Below are 25,483 nucleotides of genomic sequence, written 5' to 3'. Positions count from 1 at the left end.
ATTGTATGTAAGTGTAAAGTGATATATTAATGTCCAGTGTCCTAGCTATTGAAGTCACCTCGAGGTGTAGGAAGTGTGTGTGAGACAGCCCAAAAGGGTATCTACTTAATTGAAACTGAAGGAGTGTATTTTCGAAATGTATTTTATTGTTGCCAATTGCTCCCCTTCTAAAGAAGGCTTATTTAAAAACTGACAAATTAATAATTAATTAATCAAGAATCCTTGAGCTTAAGTGTTATTTGAATACATATGACTGAATCTCTATGTTGCAACCCTACAGCTCACTTTGCCCCCTCTTGAGATAGTACTGGCTGCCCAGTCACTCTACCAACCTGTGTAGTACAGGCCTATACCAAAGGTTGGGTTACCTATTGCCAAGAGGACACGGCTGGTATAGTCTCCCACAGGGTTACTACATACAATATTGCCTAACACCACTTCCTCCCAACAATCAATCGGTCTGCAAATTGAAATGTGTCATTTGCTGTTCTTGTCCCATTTGGTTGAAAACCCACACAGTGAAGGCCCAAATCTCAAATCCTTGCCAACTCCCTCGGTTTCAATTAGGCCACATTGAATGCAATTTATAGTAACTAAAGCATTGTTAAATCCTGAGAAGTTGAAAGTCAGCAATTGGTTTCATTACTTATTTTCTCCTCGATAATTTGTCTTAAGATAAATGAATATCAAGGGGGCCAGGTGGATGGTCTTGGTGCAATGATATATTCATATTCAGCATGCTCAACTTTGTGTACACGTCTTATTTATTTTAACATGTGAAACTGGGAAAAAAATGTCTGCTTACCAGCAATTTGAAACCTAGAGCACAGAGTCCTTATTGTCCTCTTTCCACCCACTGCCTATCTCTGCCAATAAATCCCAACACTCATCCATTACCTTTTCTGGTGAAGAATGATTATGCATTCCCAAATCCTTTGTCTATGGCTCCCATGGGAAGTTATTAAAACTATTTTCATTTCTGCAAATGCTTATGACTTTCATAAGGAACTGCTGTGATGTCACGGAAAGCAAATAAAGTGTTTTACTCTGCTCCTGCAAGAATATTTCAGCCAGCTGCTCCATTACACTGTAACAAAATAAAGTCATTGTGCTCTGGTGGGTGGGCTTTGGAGGTAGGACCTTAGGAATGCTGGATGGATATTGTAAAATATAGTCAATAGGTGACACTCTGATCACTCCTGTGTATTCTCCTATACAGATTGATGGGTAAGTTAAACGTCTTACTGTGTCTTCGAACCACTTGTAATTATTTGCGATTTTCATGAAAGTATTTCCTAAAAGTAATATGTTAAATTTGTTTGGGTCAATTTACATTGCTCTTCATTGCAACCTTCTTGAGGACCGACTTGCATGCTCAATAGGTACTGAATGCTCCTTAATTGCATGCAGAATTTGGGCATTGTCAAAAGATTGATGTGATCTGACCAGCCTGCTGAACTTTGTAATATGTATGCTTTAAAAATGTTTCCATTCTTTCAATTGGCTTACTCTTTTATTACTGTACTTGTTTAGTGGTAACGTCACATTAGTAACCAATCTTGAATAGGTCCTTGAAGATGGACTACTTTCCAATTTAGAAATAAGGTACCATTTTCAGACTATAGCGCGAGGCCTTTTTTGCTACAATTTGTGAACCCAACCAAAGACCAACTGATAGGTTTTTATTTTTTGTTGCCCAAAAGCTTCTTTATGAACTTGTTTAAAATGAGACTGGTGGCAAGACTTTTCTTTAAAAAAAATAAATAAAAAAAATAAAATGTAAATGTAGTTAACACAATATAAGTGATGTTACCCAAGCAAGGCCTTCTAATAAAGGAGTGGCCCCCTCACCTATCCCTCCCTACATGTGCCAGTCCTGCTCACATCAGTTTCCTTCCATCCAATTAGGCGACCTGGGAGATCCAACCAGCACCGTCTAGATGGACTACTACGGACTGTTGACCGGGCGCCTCCAAGAAGCTTGCTGGATGGAACCAGGGAAGGTTACGGGCACTCCACGTCTCTTAAAGTTCCGTTGGCTCGATCCTTACAGATCAGTGAAGAACTGTTGGGAAGGAACCAGTTTTCTACAGCTGGCAGCTTCGGATCATCTGGACAGAATCATGGACAACATTTGAGGTTATCCAGGGAAGCATCTTGGGCAAAGCCGCACTACGAATTTAATTTCAGCCGCATGAAATTCAGGGCTAATGGTGCGCTCAGCAACATCAGTGACCTGCCTTTTTATACAGAAAACTGTAACACCTTTAAAAAAGCGACAATAAACAACAAACATGATGTAAAAAAAGATATATGCCGTTCTTCTCCAGTGGATTTAAAGATCCCACAAGTGCGAGGCATGGATCTTTCCTGGGAGTCGCGCAGCAGTGATCTATACAACTATAGCTCTTTGGTAATGGGTTCACAAACGGAGAGCGCGCTTAGTAAAAAGTTAAGGGCTATCCTTCCAAAACAGAACAGGAGATGTTTGTTAGATACTACAACGGATTCATGGAGCTCTGATGCCGAACAGTCTACCTCTGGACAGCCATACCCCACCTCAGACCAAGAAGGAGATGCTGGATCCAAACAGCCAAGAAAGAAAAGAGGAAGATACCGACAATATAACAGTGAAATACTAGAAGAAGCTATTGCTGTCGTTATGAATGGAAAAATGAGTGTTTCAAAAGCTCAGAGCATTTATGGAATTCCTCACAGTACACTGGAATATAAAGTCAAAGAGAGACTGGGCACATTGAAAAATCCTCCAAAGAAAAAGATGAAATTAAGGTTGGAGGGTCAAGATGTTTCAGTGAAGAGTGAACTAGAAACCCAGGAAGAGATGGAAGCAGCGCAAAGTGCTAGTGAATCAAAAGACTAGTAGGGCTGCTGTAGAGTGCCAATTATTGTACAAACTAAACTGGGTGAGCACTACTGCATTGTCCCACTACAACTGAGTGCACCTGTCCTTTTACTGTGAAACACGTTTGCAGTTATAGAAGACTGATGTGGAAACGGGTGAAAGGTGTGCTTTGGTTATTGCATATTTGTAAATTTGCCATAGGTAGTATGTCACAACATATGTTGGCCTTTTTGCATGCTTCTCTATTCTCTAGAGAATTGTTACCTCACAGAGAATACACATGTGAAAGTGGACTCTATGCCTATTGAGCCTGCATGTACCTGTTCTCACAATTCGTATATGTTGCCTTCAAAAACATGTGCACCTGCTAAATAGATTCTTAAATGCTAGGCTCTGTTATGTGAAAATCTGTCATTTGTAATTCAAAATGTTTTACAATGTAATATTTATTTAATTCAGACCAATTTGCTTTTAGTTTTTTAGCAAAACTAAACACATTATGAATCCCTGGCAACTTCGAGCTCTCAGCAAAATGGTTTTTGGAGGAGTACTTTTTGAGCTCTGAATGTTTTGCCAATATTCAGTCTTGGAATTAAAAAGCTTTCCGAATAGCAAGCTAGTGCTCACCCGGAGATTAGGGGCGAAGGAGATGTTATGTACGCTACCTTCAAATGCTACAGTTCAACCTTCTAACTACCTTCATTATAACTTGAGTCTTTATTATGGGGGCATTTGGTCTTGACTTTTTAAGAGGCATTAGCCTTACCTCACAGCACACTTTCTTTTTAAACATTTTGGGTAACTGGGGTGAGGAGGTGGCGTGCGGGACCAAATACTTACCGCTAAATTCACGTTTTTGCAGACCGGGTTCTGAATTTACTGAACTGTGTGGTTACTTAAATGTTTAAATGATTTATGATTCCAAACCAATGACTGTGATTGTTGCAAAAACAAACAAATGTTATGTACATAAACAATACCTCATTATTCTGTCTAAATGGAAACCTAGATGGAGATATTTCAGTTAAAACTTATTTGCAAACATACATTTGCAAATATGTGGATATATTTTTATCAGTCTACGTTAGCAGATAGGTTCTAAATCTGGCAGTATTGAAAGTGAACAACTGGGTATGTTTCCTTTCCAATAATTTGCCAGTGACGGGAAATTCTTGCAATACATCCTGCCTTTTGTTTTGCTTGCTACTGATGCAATGATATTTCGGCACATCACTCCACTTACTTGTACATTACTAACAAAGGCACTCCTTGAACCACACAGTTTTTATGTTGATATTTTACTAGGGAGAATTTCAGGATAAGTTTTATTTTGCTGTTTTTATAGACTCGTTGACAGTTCACCAATTCTTTAACTCCTTGTAGAGAACGGAATAGAGGAAAAAAGTGTGAAACTAATTTGTGATACCATTTATAGTACTGCAACCAAAATAAGTTTCATAGTTTATGCACGGAAAACCTAAGGGGACTTTCTTATCACGAAGGTAAATGTTCTGTTTTATGGCTGATGAGAGCACCTATATTGTGTAATCTCTGGGAGGCGTTGGTCAACTTCTCCCCCCCGCACCCCCCCACCATAAAGCGGGTAACCAGTTTGCCCTTTTTTCAGAGGACATCTTTATGTTCAAAGGTTAGGCACACCATTGCTGTCATTTAAAATATGCACTGCTCATAGACTGGGCTGAATTGCCTTTCTATACTATTTTTTTACTTTGTAAATATAAGCTTCTCAGTTAAATCAGTTGCCAGTACAGTTGTAAAGTCGCAAACGTACACATTTGCAGCTATTTCTTTTTGCTGACACTTGTGACAATCTAGCACTATTTGGTGGATCATTTATTTAACTTTATTGGGGTCTTAAAATCAGACTTGCAAGAAGCTTCTTCTGGACCCCTAAAGGGCGTTGTATTGTGCAAGCAAATGTAAAACACTGTCTTTAATTTAAAGTAAGGTGCAGTAATCCAGTTTTACCAAGTTGTTGGTGTACATAGTCTTTGATCAATTTACTTGTAAGTATTTGTGTGTATGTTTAAATGGATGACAATCGAGCAGCAAAAGATGGTGTGCCTATCCTTTAATGCTGCAGTTCTTATGAAATTCTTCAAGTATAATTTTAGACTGTAGGCTAAGTAATGTAAATAAATAATTGGGTATTTTTTATTTGTTTTGAAAATTATCTTAAAAACCAAACGCTAAACCTTTCTAGACTTACACGTTCCGAGACCTAAAGATTGTATAGTATTTGTCTGTGATGCTTTTGAACATTCCACTTGAGATCTGTGACTTTTAATATTCAGGTATACTTTCTTTTCAGAGAAGCTTTTTGAACAAGCTAATTTCCTCCAAAGGTCTCTGTTGTATAAAGAAAAAAGTGTAGGTTATTTTTAAAGCACTAATTGCATTACGTTGCTAACTGCAATATAAAATAGCCATTACTGTTTTGTGAAGCATGGTTAAGAATAGGTAGTGGTCCCTTTAATTTCATGAACCTCTTAACAAAAAACGCTGCTGAATATTTCAAAAGATATATATATTTTATCCTATTGTATGTTTTTTGTAAAGTTAGTCTGTAGTAATCCTGTGCACCCTTTTCTATTTTAATTTGCAACGTTTGTGATGCTTTATCACTCCAACAGCAGATATCGTGTGGGTGTTGGAGCGATGTTGCCTTTTGATATCCTTCCCGTTTTCTTTACAGTCTTGGGTGCTTTCGGTGTAGATATTGATGTAGTTTGGGCTATCTTAGTAAATGATCAGAGTTGACGGCTTCTTAGCATGTTTGAAGTTCTGCTTTCATACGGGTGGCATGAGCAGATTCTGAAGTTTGTCGTTTTTGTGCGGGGAAGCAGTGCAAGGTATTTGTTTGTCAGACTTGTTCTCTGATCGCTTTATTATGTTTGTGCGTTGTACTCAATCTCACTATTATTTATGGAGCCACATTGCTCTTGTTTTCCTATTATTTAAGCACAATTATGCACACTGGTGAAATTAAATTAATCATTAATAGTTCACATTATCATGCTTCTGTAGGCAAGAACCATCTTTGTGAAATCATATTTTCACTTCTATGTAATTGTTAATGTTTGACTTCTCATTTCAACATAAATGTATTAAATGTTCAAATCTGGTTGCTGTTGGAGAAAAACTGCAACTCATCAGGAAAGTAATTTTAAGGGAATGTAGCACACACTGGAAGGGAAGTGGTGTTGGGCCAGTTTAGGATACTTCTCTCATTGGATTCAGGAAAGGCCATTTCTGGAAAATGAAATGTCCTTTAAAGAGAAAATGATCATTGTAAATTGGTTGTGGTAACGGAAGCGCTATGATTTCTAGACTCCTGATACCTTGGTCCTAAGTGTACATTTATTTTTCTATTCCCCAATACTTGACAAAGGTGCCATGCAACTAATTTTCCAGTTCATAGTTTTTTTAATATCGCATCAAACTAGTTTGTTGTGAAATCTGCACTTAATGTCATGTTGCCCCCTATTCTGATAAGGTTATTTCTTGGTGCATTGCATCATGTTTCCTGGCCTTGGATACAACTTAATTTCATAACTTTTGATTGTTGCAAGTAGACCATAACAAATGTTTTGTAGGCATTTGTTCTAGTCCAAAATAAGTGTATTTAATCTACCATTTATTCTTTGAATTTAGCAGATTGTTCTTGGTTTTTTCAGGTGACTTTTAACACTTCAAACGGCGTTTAGTGCAAAGTCAGCACAAGACACTTTTCTAAAAGAAAAAAGCTCACTTGTACAATTTCTTCCTAAAAATGTTACTTTTATCAATCATCTCAGAAACACTTGTTAAAAACTCGCTTTATCTCATTTTAAAAATGTCTCCTAGTGAGCACTTTGTCCCAACACCCTAGTACTAGTGTGTGACCCACACCCTACTAGTGCGTGTCCCACAACCAAGTGACTTAGCCAATCATTACAAACACAAATAACAGATGCCGGGTCCACAATGGACAGTTCAAACTTTCCCTCACTTCTGGGAAATAAGTGACACTTGTATACAGAGAAGTATGTAGCTAATCCATACTCCTATGCTCAAGATTCCATGTTTCTCTTCTATGGCCTACAAAGTGCGGAATATTCATCGGGAGTGAAAAAGGTGGTCACACTGCACTCTATTGATTCTAATATCTTGTGAACATGAATTCTTTTCACTCAAAGCAAGGATTCTCTCCATTTCTGAATGTGATCCAAACTGCAAAAAGCCGAAGACAGTAAATGGCCATTAGTGCGTTAACCTACTGGAAAAAACGGTCAACAAAACAAGCAAACCCCCTACCGGACAGGTTAGGCAAGGTTGTATGCAGTACCCTGTGGGAGACTGCACCAGCCTTGTCCTCTTGGCAATAGCAACCCAACCTTTGGTATAAGTCTCTACTACACGTGTTGGTAGAGTGACTGAGCAGCCAGGCGTATCTCGAGGGGTTAATATGAGCTGTAGGGTTGCAACGTAGTTTTACAGTGTCAAGTATCCAAATAACTCTTACACTCTAGGTTTCTTAATTAAAAAAAATATTTATTAATTTAAGTCAGTTGTATATGCCTTAGAAGGGAGCAAATATGTAACACTTAAATATACTTCAAAATACACACTGTTTCAATAAATCAGTAGATACCCTTTGGGATGGCACACACACTTCCTTCACCCTGAGGTCACTTCAATAACTAGGACACTGTGGACATTGATATATCACTGGTACATTTAGAGAAATACTGAGGTTGGAGTACAAAGGAAAAGGGTAGAGGAAGAAACAATGGTTGACAAGTTTCTCAAACAGGTAAGCACTGTTGAACCCTGCCTATGCAGTGTAGATTGACCCTTTCCCAGCCATACAAGTAAAGAATGTATTTCTTTTTGGAGGGACAGATCAAACCACCAAGTCAGAGGTTAGAAGAGTCTATTAAGGAGCCATTACAGCCAATGTCAATTGAGCAAAGCCTAGGGGAGCTGAAGTTCTTCTTGAAGGTAAGTCTGAAGACTTGCACAATGTTAGGGTTTTGGTTGAAAAAGAAATCACTGTTGGGCCACAAGCTGGGAGGCTTGTGAAAGGCAGAGCTGAAAGCAACTTTACAAAGGGCAGTAAATGCAATTCTCAACTGACAGCAAGCAAACTACACAGCAAGAGACAAGTACCCTTACTTCACAGTACCTTAGGTCTGAAGAAATTGGTTCCAGCTGGCTTTTGTTCCTGTTGTAGTATGGCAGATCCTGCTGTTTCTGGGCCTCAGTCGTGGGGACAAGAGGGAGGACGTCTGGGCACTCCTACACTATGGTTTGTAGGTCGGCGGCAGCAATGGGCAAAGTTCAGATCAGCGGCACATCGTGGTTTCAGCTTCTTGCAAATAGCACCACTGCTGTTCTCAGATACCTTGTGGGCTTTCCTTGCTTCTGGGGTCCAGCACTCTGTTGAGGTGACTCGGGCTTGGTTAGTCCTGCTTTGAGGAAGTCTGGAGGATCTTCCTGGAGCTTGGGTGCAACTTAAAAACGATGCATTAGATTCTGGTGTTCCTCTCCTTGGCACTCGGTTCCTTCAGCAGCAATGGAAGTACAGCCGGCTTCGAGAGGATTTCCAGAGGAGTTCGTCTTGGCGTTGATTGGTCCCACCAAGCCAAGGGGAGAAGCCGTCCTTTGCAGGGCTTCTCTAGTCGAGGCGAATTCGGAGCTTCAGCACTGCAGCAGGGCTTCACCAAACCAACGGTCCAAGAGTTGCAGCAAGCTTCTCTTCCAAGTTCTTCCTTGGATTCCTTCGTCCAGTGGTCAACTTTACCTGCCTTGCAAAAGACCCCGCCTTTTATGCAAGTCTCTCCCATTCATACATAGCCTAGCTGTCGCTCACACAGCGCGGTGGCTGTCCTTTAAGGACAGCCAGCCGGCCAATCACCTGTGGGTGAATTCCTGTAACCAAGGAGACCAAGCACGGAGTTTCGGCAACCTCCCTTGCTTCCTGCCCTGCCAGACACGCTGGAGCCAGAGGCGGGCTTCATCAGCGAACCCCGCCAAAGACAAAACGAACAAAGGGACCAAACCTGGTTTGGCACGCAGAGTCAATCTCAGGAAGGGCCCTTTACAACAAGAAATGGCGAAAAGAGAAGACCGGGCCATTGCCAAAATGGACGCCCATGGGTGCTATACTACAGCTGTAATTGCAGCCGCGGTGAAAACAAACAATGGTAGGAAAAAGTAAACCACTGCCCTCCGCCATTAATTGTAGAAAGAGTAACATAAAATATTACATGAGAAAGTAGACAAATTGAGATACTAAGTTACCACTCCAGCACTCTATGTAAGATGGTGTGTGCTGGGTCTACGAAGTTACAAAAGGTAAGTAAAGTCAATTTCACTTTACTGCTCTTGGAAACAGTAGTTTAACCATGAAAAGTTATTTAAACCTTTGGGAAATCTGAAAGTCTTCCCTGTGCCACTGTACTGAAGGTGCTGTGTGTCACAATGTAAAACGATGATGCTTCTGGAGTTTGTCAGACTCCAAAACCAAGGGAGAAACAGAGTTCAAATCAAAGAAAAATACATGAGAGAGTGGGGAAAAAAGGTCTCCCTCCAGGATAAAAAATAAACGTCCTAAAGTCTGGAAAAAGAGCTGGGGGGTCTCTAAGGTAGAAGGGAATTAGCACATTTCTGAAAATTCTCCCCAACTGCACCTACCATGAAGATTGCAGAAATTACTTCCAGGGGTGCTCTGAAATGTTTATATAAATTCTGCACCCACATGGTGGAAACATTTAGTACCTGTGGGAGATAGACATGTGCATTCAAACTCTATCCTTCTATTGTTAAGTGGAATCACTGACCTCCTCATGGCATACAAATTAGTTATTCATATTAGTGAGAGAAAAAACCCTATTGAATAAGACTAACTCACCCCATCTTGTGCGGACATAGTCTTTTCTCGTTTATTCCTCCAATCCTGGTAATTACTGTCAGGATTGCTCTTGGCATAAACAAGCTGCTTGTGGAAACAAATACATATCCTTAGAGCAACTACTGGATTACAAAAGGAATTATCCTTTACCAGACTTCCATTTCACAATGTCCCTATTCTCCTAGTATTTATTTACGAGTTAGTGGCCCGGGTAGTAGCTGCTGCTGCTGCACGCAAACACACTGCTTGTGTGTTCAACCTGAGATGGAAAGGGTGTTCGGAAAAGTACTGATGTCTGGAACTGATACGAATGTCCGTAACTAAGGTGTCAAGTGTGATGTTCAAAACCATAGACACCAGTCTGTCAAACATCTTGGAGTGGACCGCTGTCTCTATGCCTGTGAAGGTGGACTGCTTGCTTCGAAGAAGTCATTTTAACTTGGGGGCGTGAAGGGGATCTGACTCATTTTTGAGAATTTACCATGTGTGGCTTAGTTCTGTGTCGCCTAACTCCTGAAAGGAGGAAATGTCTCCAATAAGATACCGTGAGAACAAGTCACCACTCTGGCATAAGCACAAAGCCCCAAATACACACACAGATTGGCCATGTTACAATAGACAATAATCTCTATGGAGAGTAGTACGATATGCTCTTGTACAGATCCTATTTTGGATGGGGTGAACATAGATTTAGAGTGGAGATCTGGCTGTTCTTGCTATCAGAATTTCCATTTATCACTTGTATACCTCTCTACTTCATTTAGCCCTTGAGCGTTGCCCTTAGTTAAAAAGATAAGCTCTTGCTCTCCTTTTACCTTTCGCTCCTGATGAATGTTCACTTTGTATGCCATGTAACAGATACATGGCATGTTTCAGCATAGGCGCATGGGTTAGCAACATACTCGTCCACATACAAGTGTCATTGAGTGCCAGAAGTGAGGAAAAGTTTGAACTGGACATTGTGGACCTGGCATCTGTGGTGATTGGCTAAGTCACTTGCTTGTGGGTCACTCAGGAGTATAGTGTTGGGACAAAGTGCTCACTATGAGATAATTATAAAGTAAATTATAGTGAGGTTTTAACCAGTGTTTGTGAGGATTAATAAAAGTAACATATATTTTTTTCCGAATAAGAAATTGTACATGTGAGCTTTTTTATTTTTTAGAAGATAACTGTCCAAGCTGCAAAAAGCTAAAGTAACCTATCCCAAGTGTCTTGTGCTGTAGTTGAGTCCGGGGAAGGGCTGAGGTACCACACATTTAAAATGTGTGTCCTGGCGTTCCCTTTTGTATAACGGCGTTTCAATCAATTTTCCATTTAATGTTACCATGCCTCTTTGCTGTGATAAAATGGGCAACATTGTATTAGTGTGGATTACTATGCACACATTTGGAAAGCAGCATTGTAAGTATTTCGGTTTTCAAAATCTAAATTGCAATATTATTACTACCATTATGGTGGGTCATGCATACATGCTGAAGCTGAGATTATCCTTGTTGCCCTCGCTCCCTGATACCATCGGGTCTGGAGCGCACTTCAAATTAATGAAACAAACAGTTCCCCTGCAAACACACATAGTTCAAGGTGGGGCGGGGGGGCTGGGTGTACTGAAGTCATCTTTTGAATATCCTTAAATATTAAATGGTATGTTGCTGTAGCATGCCTGCTTAAATAATTGCTCCAACCTTGAGGTGGGGGAGAATTCTTCTAAAGAAGTATAATTGTAATTGTGCTAGCAGTGCAGATTTTGGGTTAGTAGTCCAACTTGAACCCTGTGTATGGACTTTACTCACCTATTCATATACCTTAGTTTAACCAACTGGTGCAAATTGTAACTGCTTTTCTGACCGATTGCACTTGGACTCGGTGCCTCCTGCCTTTTTCCATAGATATTTAGCAGTCATCAGGGTTTCTCTCGTCTGCCGCATAAAGCACAAATTCTTCTTTTTCTACTTTCACCAGTGACATTGTGAAAGTGTATCTGATTAGCAAATCATTTACAGCCCACCATGAAGCTTTGCTCTGTACTCTGCAGATAATTTGGCAGTTCCTCCTCCTTGCCTAAATATTCTGCCTCCAGAGGCACTTGGTGAACTCCTACACATGACTCATCAGAATGGCAGGGTTTTGTGACTTTGGGCATCCTCTAGCAGCTGTGCTTCAAAGCCAAGAGACAATCTGATCACAGACCACCACGGAGCAAACATTGAGAAGAATGCTTTTGCCTGGCAGCATGGCTGTGTCAGCTAAGTTGATTTGTCAGTAATGTCCAACCATTTACTCCTGATATCACTTCAACTGATTTATGGGGAGGTATGTTCCTTAATGTAAATGGTCTTGTATAGCATCGATCTGACGCTATTGCTGGCCTCTGTGCAGGGTGTGGGGTTCATTAGTGGGACTGTGGGAAAGGGAGATGCAAAACCTGTGGTGATGGGTGTAGGTCAAAAGTACTGGTTCCTGAGTGGCAACTAATTTGTATGGGTTTGGCAGATACACTTTGGGAGTATGTTATCCAAAGGGTAGAGCCCAAGATATGAAAGACTACATTTCTTTGAGCCTCATTAGCCGCTGATCTGGTGTATGACATGGCAAAAGAGGAGAGCTTTGTTGTAGCTTAGTGTTGTGCGAACAGCTAGGCCTGCAGTGGCTGTCTTTGGTTGTGGAGGTTCAGTGTGTAGTGTTGTGGTAGGAGAACTTCATGGGGAGTTGGTTAATTTGGGGATGGTGGGAGTTGGCCTTCCAAGGAAAAACTTGCAACCTTGTATTCCTACCGCTAGCCATTTGCAGACTGGTCCCATTTGTCTAGCTCCCATTGCCATCTCTCGCCTCTGTCTTTCGAAAGTCAATACATTGTACCCCTTGAGGAACAAAAGGAGCATCTGCGGGTTGACCGAATACACAAAGGGCTGGTATGGAAACTCACATTGTACCTTAAACTGGTATTGCTTATAGGAGGCAACAATTTAAGGTTCATTGGAAGGGCAGCTTGAAATTTAAGTACTGCAGTTACCCTTTTCACCTTTCTTGATATGTTGGTTAGCAGGCAGTAAGATGCTGCAAACCTCACTCTAAGATGCACATTTACCATGCCCTCTAGCCTGCTGTAACCTTTGCTTGTTGACGCAGAGCAAGGCAGTTGTCAGGTGTTTGTATGGACAGGGGCCAGAATCCCTGCTAAATTCTCCCAGAGGTCTACCATGTCTCCCACAAGCCCCAAATTCTTCTCTCTCAGTAAACAAATGTTTCCTGCCCCTACACTTCCAACGGACAACACACTATCTTACTCAGGAACAGTCATCACTTACCCGTGGCAATGTGTGTGAGAGATAAATGAATGTAAATATATTTGAGGCTTGTCGATCTGCTTGGATCACATGCTTTGCATAGGTCGACATCTAGTGGTAGGTGCAGAGTATTGCACATGTTTTCGAAGTTCGAAAAAGGATGTTGACTGGGCGGGTTTGTAATATCTCTAGTGTGACCTCTACTTCACCCATGATCCCTCACGAGGCGAGATCCCTCATTGTTTTTTTCCGCCATAGTAAAAACGTGTTAATGCAGAGTCTGTAGTACTGGTGGTTGCAGTTTGACGCATGTTTGGACGAACAACCTGAAATTTTCCGACTTCTGAATCTGACGAATCCTCCGATTTGGCGACAGACTTCGGCCTACACCAGGCTTCGGCCTTACAGTAGGGAGAGTGGGAGGACTGATTACCTTTCTTAGAGAATGCATACTTCCACTTCCTTTGTACATTGCCCTTGTCTAGCTGCATTTTCAATTCAAATTAGCCATGAAGAGAACAACTTTTAATGCATTCTTCTACTTGCCGTATCTACTGCCTTTGTTTTGTTGCCTTTTCACAAAAATGTAGCAATGGAGAAAACGCTTTTTAAATTCTCTCCTTGCAACAGAAGGTACCCGTGGAAAGACACCCATCGAGTGTGCAACCACTGCCTTCCCCGAGACCACCCAGAGCGGCGTTGTCGTGCAAAATATTTAGGCCCAAAACTCTTTAAGAACGACACCAAACAGTGGGCAGCTCACGTCATTATGGCCAAGTCTGAGACCCCAACCGGCACCTTTGAGTCAGACCTGAAAGGCCAAGGCAGCTACGGCTCAGTTTCTAAAGCTGAAGACAATTCAAAGGAAAATTCTGGCTCTCGCATGTCAGTCCCCAGCCCCGAAAAGGCAGTCGCAGCATGCTGCTGTGGGGAAGACCTACTGGCGACAGACACTCTCACTTAAAAAAAACACACAACCCTGAGCTGTTCTTCAAAGGATGTCACAAGAAGGCTGCATGCGGCAGAAGGCACCTTGCAGCCTACCGACCATAAGCCTGCTGCGTGCAAGGCGAAAACACTGAACAGTCAGTGGACGTGCATCAAAGTCTGTCGACGGATGTTTCATAAATGCTGAAACACATCGAAATCGCGCAAAACTAATTCTAGCAAGGAACACACCATAGAACGTATCTGGAACACATCTCGCACATACCTATTGTCTCACACTTGGTGCCAGAATAAAGTAGGTTTACCTCCCCTTTATCTCAGTCTCTTCAAAAGTAAAGTCATAGGAAGGACCCTGAAGCTGTTGTGTTCCCTACACCTGGAACCCCCTGAAGACTGGTCTTTAGAACGTTTCAAGGACACTATAAACAAGGTTTCTTCCTTTGTAACTTTAAGGGCAAAAGACCTTGGACTTAAAAACGGGGCAGCCTTTAGCCAAATCCAAGGTGTCTGCCATCTCCCACACATACTATTGTGGACTTTACTGAGCAACCTTACCTTGGCACTCAAGCCTCTCCTCACTCTCCAAGATCAGGGGGATGAAGATCACGATGTGTTTTATGATAACCGAGATATCCTGATAACAATGATCCAGATGCCCCTCACGTCACCATTATAGACCCTCCTGATGTTGCACCAAGAGTGGGCACGTTTCCCCATTGATGGCCAGGTTTTTTTCAACTTGTTGGAAAGGGCTCCTAATCATTTTAATCAAACTCAGGAAAGGTGTAAGACACTGATATTTTTATTTTAGAAGATACCTGTCCAAGCTGTTAAAATCTAAAGTAACCCAGCCCAAGAGTCTTGTGCTGTAGTTGAGTCCAGGGAAGGGCTGAGGTACCACACATTTAAAATGTGCGTGTCCTGGGGTTCCCTTTTGTATAACTCCGTTTAGAGCATTGTTCCATTTAATGTTAGCATAACTCTTTGCAGTGATAAAATGGGCAACATTCTATTTGTGTGGGCTAGAATGCACACATTTGGCAAGCCGCTTTCTAATCATTTGGGTTTTCAAAATCTAAACTGCAATATCATTACTACCATTGTGGTTGTTCATGCATATATGCTCACAGTTCCCATTCAAACACAAGTACTGCAAGGTGAGTTGGGGGTAGTGGGTGTACTGAAGTTTTCTTTTGCATATCCTTACATAGTATGCTACTGTAGCATTCCTACTTAAATAATTGCTGCAATCTTCAGGTGGAGGGCAGAATTCGTTTCCAACAATCTTTTTTAATTGTGCTAGCAGTGCAGGTTTTGGGTTAGTAGTCCATCTTGAACCTTGTGTGGACTTTACTCACCTCTCTGTGTACCTTATTTTAACCAACTGGTGCAAACTGGTATACCTGCTTTTCTGACACTGCCACTGTCTAGTGCTAAAAGCACCACACAATAACGAGTGGAAAAGATGACCTATCCTGGGCAAGAGTGTTACCGCTTCCAGGACATACTTGACTCGCATAGCAAACTACTTTGATTGCAAGTTATGAAAATACTCAGGGGGGATGGAATTCTGAAAACAATTGGATACTGTCCCCGAACCAGTTGGGTCCAACCTACTCAATATCTATTGAAGGTAAACCAGTAGCCCAGAATATTTGAAAAAACACTATTCAGCAGGCTCTTCTGGTAGAGTGATAGCTGAGGGCACCTTGCACAAACGTCATTCATGGCTTCAGGATTCAGGGTTCAAACCTGACACTCGGGCAACTTTAATAAATATGCCTATTGAAGATTTCGTCCTCTTTGGCAAGGCAGTAGACCAATTGGAGACTCCCAAAAAGGAGCATAAACCCCTAAAAACACAAGGGCATATTTCTAATAAACCCTTTATCCATTGAGGCACCGCCAATACTCGGCGTTCATTTTGGACGCAGGGTTTCTCAAGGGCCTCAGTCTGGCTTTGGAGCATCCTTGTCGTCTTGGTGTAATCTTCAAAGCCAATCCTCTTTTCAAAGTAGTCCACAATGAGGGTTTCAGAGAGAGTGAAGGTCAGGGCAGAATTGCAGCCTCTAGTGGCTGTACTGCCCCCGCCAACAAATGACGCTCCAGTCCGCACACCCTCCCATGCTTCTCCAGTAGCGGGTCACATATAACATCTTTCACCCATACATGGGAGGCGATAACGTCAGATCGCTGGGTGCTAACAACCGTTGCCAAAGGTTAGTCAGTAGAATTCCTTGAAAAGCCTCGCCACCATACTCTATCAAGAAGAATGTCACCCGAATATCATTTTATTTTACAAGAAGTTTTAACACTACTACAAAAGGGAGCGCTCAAGCAAGTTTCACCTCTGCAAGGAAACCAAGTTATTTGTTCAGTGTACTTCCTTGTTCCAAAGAAAGATCTAACAATGCGCCTAGTCTTAGAGCTGCGCCCTGCAAACACGTATGTCGAGCCACAAAAATTAAGAATGACACTACTGCCAGAAGTAATTCCTCTTCTAAAACAGGTAGATTACCATCAACTTTTTTTGGCCATAAAAGTACAGCATAACACAACAAATTAATAATGAATTGAAGTCCAACCTTTTCCAAGAAATAAGGAAACTGTGCCCGAAGCCCTAAAACCTATTCCAGAAACTAGTACCCATATCTTGGTTGAATACTAATCAGTTGGCCAAATTAACAAGTTGTCCTCTGTTGGTAGTTTCCCAAGGCCTTTTCCCCAGGGGAATTGCCTTGGCTCCAGAAAGCCGTGGATTTTGGGGCTTAGTTTCCAGGGAATAAACATTGGTATAATGGGGATGAGAAGGAATTTAAATCGTGCTATATGCAGATGGGGGCGCTCATGGCATTGCTCAATATATTGACCACTCTTTGGTTCCTCAGCTCAATGCGTATGAAGTCAAATGCAAAATTGCCATTTTAATAGTCTTGTGGAGTTTACATCATCTTCTCGAATTGTTGATGGGCATCTGCATACCACTTTGAACCCATGAGTGCATTTATTGATGAGCGATTCTCTAGATTCTGGGTGGTTAGGGGCAACTTTGGGTACTCTATGCAAGAATACCTGCCACCCCCTCACCCCCCCTTTCTGGATCCCTTTTGTGTTGATTTGGCTTGGCCTTTCCCTCCACGTGGCCTTCGCCCATAAGCATAACTCTAGGCTCCCAGACCTACCGCCCACATGTAGCCAGCTGGAGTGGAAGCATGGTTTTATTCTGTTGGATTAGAGTTTGGGCGGAGCTGCGGAGTTCAGCTGATGTCTGCCACTTCTCGGGGGTATTTCAAGGCAGCATTGGACATGAAAGATGCATACTTTAATATTTCAATATTGCCAGCGCACAGAAAATACCGAAGGTTCAAAGTGGGAAAGGAGCACTACCAATTCAAAGTGTACCATTCAGCATAGCCTCAGCACTATGAGTGTTTACAAAGACCCTTGCAGTGTTGGCTGCACACCTACGGAGGTCCTTCATTCCAGTGTACCCTTATCTACATAACCGGGGAGACGCCTCAATTGTGTTAGCAAAATACTCAGTCATTAGGCTTCTCCATCGAAAAGAAGTCCAGTCTAGTGCCCAGTCAAGTAAAAGAATTTCTCGAGCACTAATTGAACAGACTGCCGGGTCTTTCCTCTCCAACGAGAGGGTCAAAAACATGCTGTTTCAAATATTGCAATATATAGTAGTCGGTTAACGTGCGAAAGGCATTGCACCTTGTGGGAATCATGGCTTCCTGCATTTACTTAGTGCAGCACGCCTGGTTGCGCATGTGTTCTAATGCAAGGGTGCCTAACAAAACAATTGTCGCAAGCAGTCTGTAGGGCGATCTAGTGGAGGTTTTGCACCCTCTGGTTCCTTCTCTGCATTGATTGACAAAGGAGAGAACCCTTTTAAATAGAAACCGTTCAGCACCCCAGCAAGCGAAGCCCCTCTAACTAAACGTTGCATCGCTAACCGGGTGGAGAGCTCTTTTTCTCCATCAGGCTGCGCATGGGGTGTGGACGCATGCATTAACCAAAAAGCAGATCGGTCTTCAAAGTTCTATAAGACTCTGCTCATAACAGACCGCACCACAGCCATGCTCTACATAAACTTGTATTACCCCAAAATAAGAGTGAGAAAATTAGATGGAAAAGGCAGGTTTTTTTGGTCGAATTGTTGTGGGATTTTTGCAAAATTGTATAAAAAAAATAGATGGGGGGTGGGGGGGTCAAGGGTATTAAGGTAGGGGAAGTAAAAGGGTGCGGGGGTCTTCCTCTGCATTATTAAAAAAAAGTGCAAAAAGATTGTTTGTAATTCAACCCTAAAAGCAGGTCTCTTCCACCTCGTTATTTTTCTTCATGTAGATCCACATAAACAAGCGTGGAGGAAAACTCGGGCTGTCCCACCCCTAGCCCAGCCCATTTGGATGTGGGCACTAAAATGCATGTTTCTCCTAGCACATGTTCCAGGGAAACGCAGTTCTCTAGCAGATATACTAAGCCGAAGTATTGCCAACGTCTTCCCAAACTGGGGGTTTCTAGACAAAGATCTTTTTGATACAAGAGAACCCACAATGCCATGATTACGCATCCAGGTTTCCCCAGACAAAATCCAAAGGCAACGCACTTAGTGAACTGGTCAGGGAGATTTGCGTACACTCCCCCTCAAACCTGCCCCCCCTCCTCCCACGCCCAACTCCACTTCTCAACAGAATAGTCCTCAAGCTATACCCGGAGCAAATAACCTTAATCCTGATACCTTGTATGTGGGCGCGGCAGACATGGTTTTCACACCTGCTGATAATATCTTTGTCCTCCAATGAAACTGCTGTGCCAATAAAACATGTCACAGAACCAAGGGACAACGCTCTACCCATGACCTTAGATGCTGAACTTAGTAGCTTGGCTCCTGAGGTTAGAGGATGGTCATTTGAACCTAAACCAGAGGTGTATGGACATTTTAAAGCAAGTACGCAAACCTAATACAAGACACTGCTATTTTAACAAATGGAAACACTTTGTCACATGGTGTAAAGCACGTAACATCAACCCAATTGACTGTTCACCTTCACATAAAGTACACCATTTGCTATATTTCTTCGACTCCGGATTAGTCTTGAATACCCTACGAGTGCACCTAGCAGCTCTTAGCCTACACCACATCACAAAGTACATTTTCCTGGTGGAAAGTGCCTGTGGTGAAAGCATTCATGGAGGGTGCCACCTCCCGGCTGGGACTTGAATGTTGTGTTAACGCTCATGGGGGCCCCCTTACAGCTAATTCACAAAGCCAGTCTTAAACATCTTACATATAAAACTGCTTTCCTTGTCACTATTCCATCAATAAGGAGAGTAAGTGAATTACAAGCCCTTTTAGTGCACAATCCCTTTGTCATGCACAAAGACATGGTTGTAATAGCCATAGATCCACGTTGTTATCAAATTAATTTCCGTTCATGTAAATCAATCCATAGAACTTCCCGATTTCTTCCAAAACCCAAAGATTTCAGCAGAAATAATTCTAGATATCAGAAGGGCTGTTTTGTATTACCTTAAAAAGACTAAACCGCTCAAAGACCTTTTTCGTGTCTAGCCGCAGGAAGAGAGTGGGATGTTATCTCTAAATCGGCTCTCTCAAAATGGATTGCCCTATGCATCCAAATGTATTATTCTATTGCCAAGAGGACATTTCCCTTCAAGCCCAGAACACACAACTTTGGGCACAGGGCCTACTCTAGCTTTCATGGCAAATGTCCCCTTCGATGCTATTTCCAAAGCTGCCACTTGGAGTTCTGTTCATACCTTCGCACAACACTACTGTTTAGATGCACATTCTAAGGGTGACACTCAGGCGGTGTTAAAACATCTTTTTTGCACTCTACCTTCAAACACACCACCTTCCCCAAGTACTGCTCGCTAATCTATGCAAAGCATGTGATTCTAAGCAGATCCACAAGCCTCAGAAGACATACATACATTCCTTAACGTAATGTTATTTCTGATGCTTAGATCGGCTTAAATTCACATGTGCCCACCCTTCCACCCCTCTTGGAGTTGAAGGTTCAAGGGCAAATCATAGATGTTTCACACTTCATCACAACCTATGTATTCTCCACTCATACAATCCATACTCCACCCGGGTCAGAAACAAAACAACCTAAGGGACCTCGATTTGTGAGGTATCCTGGGTACAGTAGACTTCAACCTAGGGATATTCCAAACACGCCCAGTCAACGTCCCTTTTTTCGAACTTCGAAAACATGTGCAATACTCTGCACCTACCACTAGATGTCTGCCTATGGAAAGCAGCATGTGAACCTAAGCAGATAAAAGCATTAGAAATAAGATTATGGTAAGCAATACATGCCATATATTCTCTAAAACAGTATTGACTATCAAGTCATTGGACTGCTTGGAAACAACAATTCTTTAATGATGAAAAAATATATTTCATCAAAAAGCATTGCTTAACCCAACCATTGTATAGCAGATGCATTTCTTCCAGGAGGAGCTCCAATGTGTCGCATCATGCCTAAACCCTTCAAGGGAAGCTGAATTTACCTTGTAAGCTAAAGGTTTTTCACTCCATAAGAGCTGGGTCACCATGAAACTGTGAAGGTGGGGTTACTAGAAGACTTTTGTTTTCCTTTGCTTGGGGCACGTGGGAGCCGCAAGGAAAGTTATGGCACACTGAGTGGGGTACATAATTTCCAAAGCAGATAGGTGACTGTCGAGTTGTCACCAAAGGAATGTTTAGTATGTTTTTTTGATCTTTTGAGAATTTTTCAGGATACAGCGGTAGTTCTTCCTTGGGAGTTAGCTTGAGTTCGGCTAGTCTGGAATGCTTCAGTATGCCCTTTCTTTCCAGTAATACCCGAAGGTCTACAGTAGTGAAAAATCAACATTGCTTTTAAGCCCAACCTCTCTAATTTTTATGTAAATGCCTCCTGGGCCTGCCATGGAGTACAGCGTTCTTTTTCTGCTGGGTGGCAATATTCGCCACTCTTCTCTTCCATTAATAAAATGATCTTGTTCAGAGGAAGGTGCTTTGGTCCAGCACCGTCCTTTCAAGGACAAACATGAAGTTTCTGTAGATCTCGATACAAAAGCAAGCGGCTCATCTTTGAGATGATCATTAACTCGCTTACGTGTTATGCTATTTACCTGTGAAAATTCTGTGTAGGTCGATTCCCATAAAACTACATATAGGGCTTACTGAAGCACTACAGATTGGTCTGCAGTTTCCTTTTCGGGAACCACCACCTAATATAGTGCCAGTCATGATTTATTACTGCAAACTGTTCATGCACCGTGCCACCCAGGAAATAAAGCTCCAACATCTAGTAGTTTTTCTTCGTGGCCATTGATCAGGCTGACCATTCAATGCCAAGCCGTTGATCGTGCACTCCTGGTCTTTAACAGATATGTATCTGTTTATGCACCCACATTTCATCAATTCACTTTCGTCTCAGTTCATAGGCACAATTTCTGAAGTGCCTAGATGGCACACCTTTAGGGCAAAAGGCCAGTTACCTGCGGTCAATAATTGAACTCATTCTCTTCAGCAGAATGATTATGCATTAGGTAATGGATCATAAACAGTCTTCAGTATCACTCCGGTTTGAAATCAAAGGTGATCATTTTCCACAAGAGCCAGCACATCTGTCTTTAAAGGGTGGGGCAGAGGCACGCACTTGCTACCGTAAACACCTTTGGGCATTACTTAAGAGGTTTCATCGTGAATAATGTACAATATGGCGAAGTTATTAAATGTCCTCTCTTGAAACCTGCCATGTGGCGTAATAGAATAACTTCAAACATGGTATGGGCCTGGTAACCTTACCACGCTGTGTGTACACTGAAAAACATGGCCTACAAGTACTACGTTTTTGCAATGGTGTCTGATACTTGGTCAAGAAATTGTCTCCCTTTGACAAATACTCACTCTCCTTCCCTCACCCCAGCATCTAATATTCTTTACACAGCTTGTAAGGATATTTGGGAGCCTGTGACAGGTTAATGGATTTACACAACGTGTGCCGGAGTGAGCTGAGCGTTTACACATTGCTTAACTGCTTTGAGAAGTAGTGATCGCTGTTGCAAAAAGGTTGTAGTTCTAAAAGTTGGTAATGGAAGAGAGCCTATGCACTATGTACTGGTGAAACCCCACAGTGGTACTTTTGTGTAATCCTCACCTAAAACGTTATCTTGGTAATGTAGTTTTATTGACAACGTTTTTGCCTGCCTAAGCATTAAGTTTATGGTTGCTGTACGCAGTATTGGCTCTGTATACATAGAGCAGCCCCAACATTTGAGTTTAGTTTTGGTAGATTTTAGGTGTACTACAGTGATTTAGCCCGTTTAAAGATGTCATGGTGCACATATTGCTAGCCAACCGCTCTTTATAGACTCATTGTTTCCTAGTCCTTTTTAGGCAAAGAATATAGATATATTGAGTGAAATGTTGAGCTCTTTACGCAACTTTAGGATGATGCACAGTGAAACATTCATAAATGAGGAGCAGTTGCTTGATTATGGCTAAAGCTAGTTTGAGATGCCCTTTGCTTTACCTTCCCTTACTTCCACAGTCCATCTCGATAGACACAAAAGGGGAGAGCATTTGGAAGAGGGAGCATAGTGAAGGAGTGTTTTACTTTTTTATTGTCTGCAATAATTTGTAAGGCCCCGAGGTATTGTATGCATGCATTACAGCAGAACAGGAAATTTAGTATGGTTAACATTTTGGTAAATCTTGATGCAATCCCAGCATACTCGAATGGAGACTTTTTTCTTTTGTCTAGTTGTCAAAATAAGTATACACTTCAAAGTAGAAAGTAATGTTTTTTTATGTTCCTGGACAAAACATTACATAATACAAGACTGGGTGTAGCGACTTAATTGCAAAAAATATTTTTGGCTGGTATACATTGGAAGAAAAAAAAAACTCTTACCCTTATAAAAATGCATCTGCAGTTTGGCGCTGCACGAAGGTCTTTTTAATATATTTATATTTTCGTATAGAGGCCTACTAGTTATATATTTCATTAAGAAAGCACTTGTTGGACCTGTTTAATCTTGAGATAACAAGCACTTTCTAGTTGCAGCACAGTAAACTTTAGCATGGCGAAACTAAAATTCCAATTTAAGTTCTCAAAGGAATGTGTCCTATCCTATTGTGGCTCTTTTAAAATTGGATCTCCGTGAAATGTTTTCCGGTTACATAATACTTGACCAGATGTTTTCTCCTTTATTAAAGTTTTTTTTATTTCAACAGACTAGCCAAATTAGAATCAACGTAACTTTAAGTAGGGCTCTGTTTTCCGCCTGCGTGCCACCAAGTTAAGTGCTATTTCTTGGCATCGTTGGCAAATAACAAATGTGAGAACAAACAAGCCCACTATTTATTCAATCTGTTAGCTCCTTATCAGATGTGGCAGCCTAACTCCTATCGATGAGCATGCCAGCTTGTCCTCCCAGAGAACATACTGGTGCCGAAACGGTGCTTGCACTTTCCTCTGAAATTGGTTTCCGACCTCTGTTGCAGTTTGCATGGTAGATTGCATGAGGAATCTCCAATGTCAAACAAAAAACACAAATTTTCCAGAGGTTTTCCCAAGAGGTAAACCTTTCCTTAAGTTTTCCAAACCAATCTATGGGCAGTTTAATTTGCCATCATATTTTTAAACAATGTAAATAAACAATGGGTGGATAATTACCTCACCTCCAATGTTCTTGGAATAAGCAGTATTTAAAGGTTTTGGGCAAAAACCTATATTTTTACAACTCAAACTTGTAATAACCTTTTAGACTTTTGTCAACAGAACATAATGCTATTTCTACTTTTTATTGGCTGTTTTTGTTTCCTAAACACAAATTAATTTTAAAACAATCTATATGCTCATGTAAGTACATTTTGTAGTGACCATTTCAGACCCAAACTTGAAATGTTGCAATTGTGTGTGTCCTTGGGCAACTATTTGTCATCACAACCTTGTCACTTTTTATTGTATAAAACTGTATCATTAAGAACTTTAGGTTGCAGGTACTAAATGGTGCAGCATAATATTGCTCTTTATAAAGTTTAAAGAAAGCTTCTCTTTACTGTTTATAATTATGCCTGTTATATTGTTAAACACCACATTGGCATGTTAGCAGTTTGCAGTGTCAAATGAATGATAGAAATCCAACGGTCAACAGACACTGTTTTGAAACCCTCAGGGACAGTTGTTCATGCTTCATTCGCTCAATTCAGGTACTTGTATGCTTTTTTTAAGCCTAGCAGTGACTTTATTTTTTGTTTTTTTCCTTTTTTTGTTTTTGATTTATCTGAAGTGCTTGATAGCACGTCCTCTATGAATGTCAACTTTGAAACTCAGTTCAGGTATCCAGGTATAACTCAGCCAAACGGACTTTAAAGCTGCATATTACTCTACAGCACACAGTGCCTCAGACACTTAGTGGCATTCTGTATATTCAGTAACTACTGAGCAGATAATAAGGGGGTTCCTGTTTCTCAATACTTGCATGTCAAATCAGTACATATGATTATGACCAGGTGAATTAATACATGGAATCTTTAGTCAACTGCATCTTGTTCTCCTTTACATGCACATTTCATTAGAAAGTGTAATTGTTCTTTAAAAAAAAACTAGCGTTAATCTTGTGCCCTGAATGTTGTCTAGTCTGTGATATAGACAAATATTCAATGGATTGGCTAATGTGAAGAAAGTGAATGTACTGAACATGCTTTGCGCTGATTGTAAAATGTTTTGTTCGGACGGTAAAGGTTCAGTAACTCAGCCTAGCTAATGTACTTCAAACTGCTGTTGAAAATTCCACAATTTGTAAAACCTTTGAGTTTCTCAAATTTAGGCTTCATCTTGTAATGTTGGTCACTTGAGAAGGTTTCCAACACTATACCCTCAGCAGCAAAATTGACATTTTGTATTAAATTGTTCTACATTGCGATCATTTACTTTAAAGCACAGTAAGTTGTCAAGAACAGGAACCCCCTTTACTCTTGTGGACCTCATTTCAATATACTGTTTACAGTTTGATGGAATTGTATAATTTAATATTTCTCTTGTACTGTAGTTTATATTTATTTACAGATTGTTTTGTAATGTGATTCGAAGTTTATGTTCATTGCTATGATCAATGTCTTACGTAGTAGAGCACTTATGATCACACTTTTTTGTTTGATTGCACTACAATATTTTTTTGATGCATTTCTGATTATTTCAACTGGACTAATCTGTCTTAATGTATGTGATGAGTAGTTTTTAAATTTGTGGTCCTTTTTGCATTTTATGTCAAAACGCTCTAATTATGTTGTGCATGTGTAAGATTTAATGGTTTCATTGTATTTTACCATGCCAATTAAAAGAATTTTCCAGCTGTGATGTTGTATACAGTAGTTCTCATTGGATGCTAGAATCTTTTCGAAACCACTATTCTTCTAATAAATTGTTGTTAAAAGTG

General features: G+C 41.1%; 1 protein-coding gene across 10 annotated transcripts in view; it reads left to right on the top strand.

The window, feature by feature from the left end:
• Positions 1-25,483, top strand: part of LCOR (ligand dependent nuclear receptor corepressor) — a 735,064-nt gene that overhangs the window by 412,824 nt on the left and 296,757 nt on the right. For 2 of the 10 annotated variants that reach the window (XM_069611597.1, XM_069611598.1), the window contains one exon: positions 1,909-25,483. The exons of the other annotated variants lie outside the window; for them this stretch is intronic. In XM_069611597.1, the coding sequence (XP_069467698.1) occupies positions 1,909-2,881 (973 nt within the window). In that variant the 3' untranslated portion in view covers positions 2,882-25,483. The remainder of the gene's footprint in view (positions 1-1,908) is intronic. 10 annotated transcript variants of the gene reach the window in all.

Source organism: Ambystoma mexicanum, chromosome 8 (genome assembly GCF_040938575.1).
Source record: "Ambystoma mexicanum isolate Mex_15411 chromosome 8, UKY_AmexF1_1, whole genome shotgun sequence".
Classification (NCBI taxonomy): domain Eukaryota; kingdom Metazoa; phylum Chordata; class Amphibia; order Caudata; family Ambystomatidae; genus Ambystoma; species Ambystoma mexicanum.
Note: the sequence above shows the minus strand (reverse complement) of the source record. Positions and strands in the feature narration are given on the sequence as shown.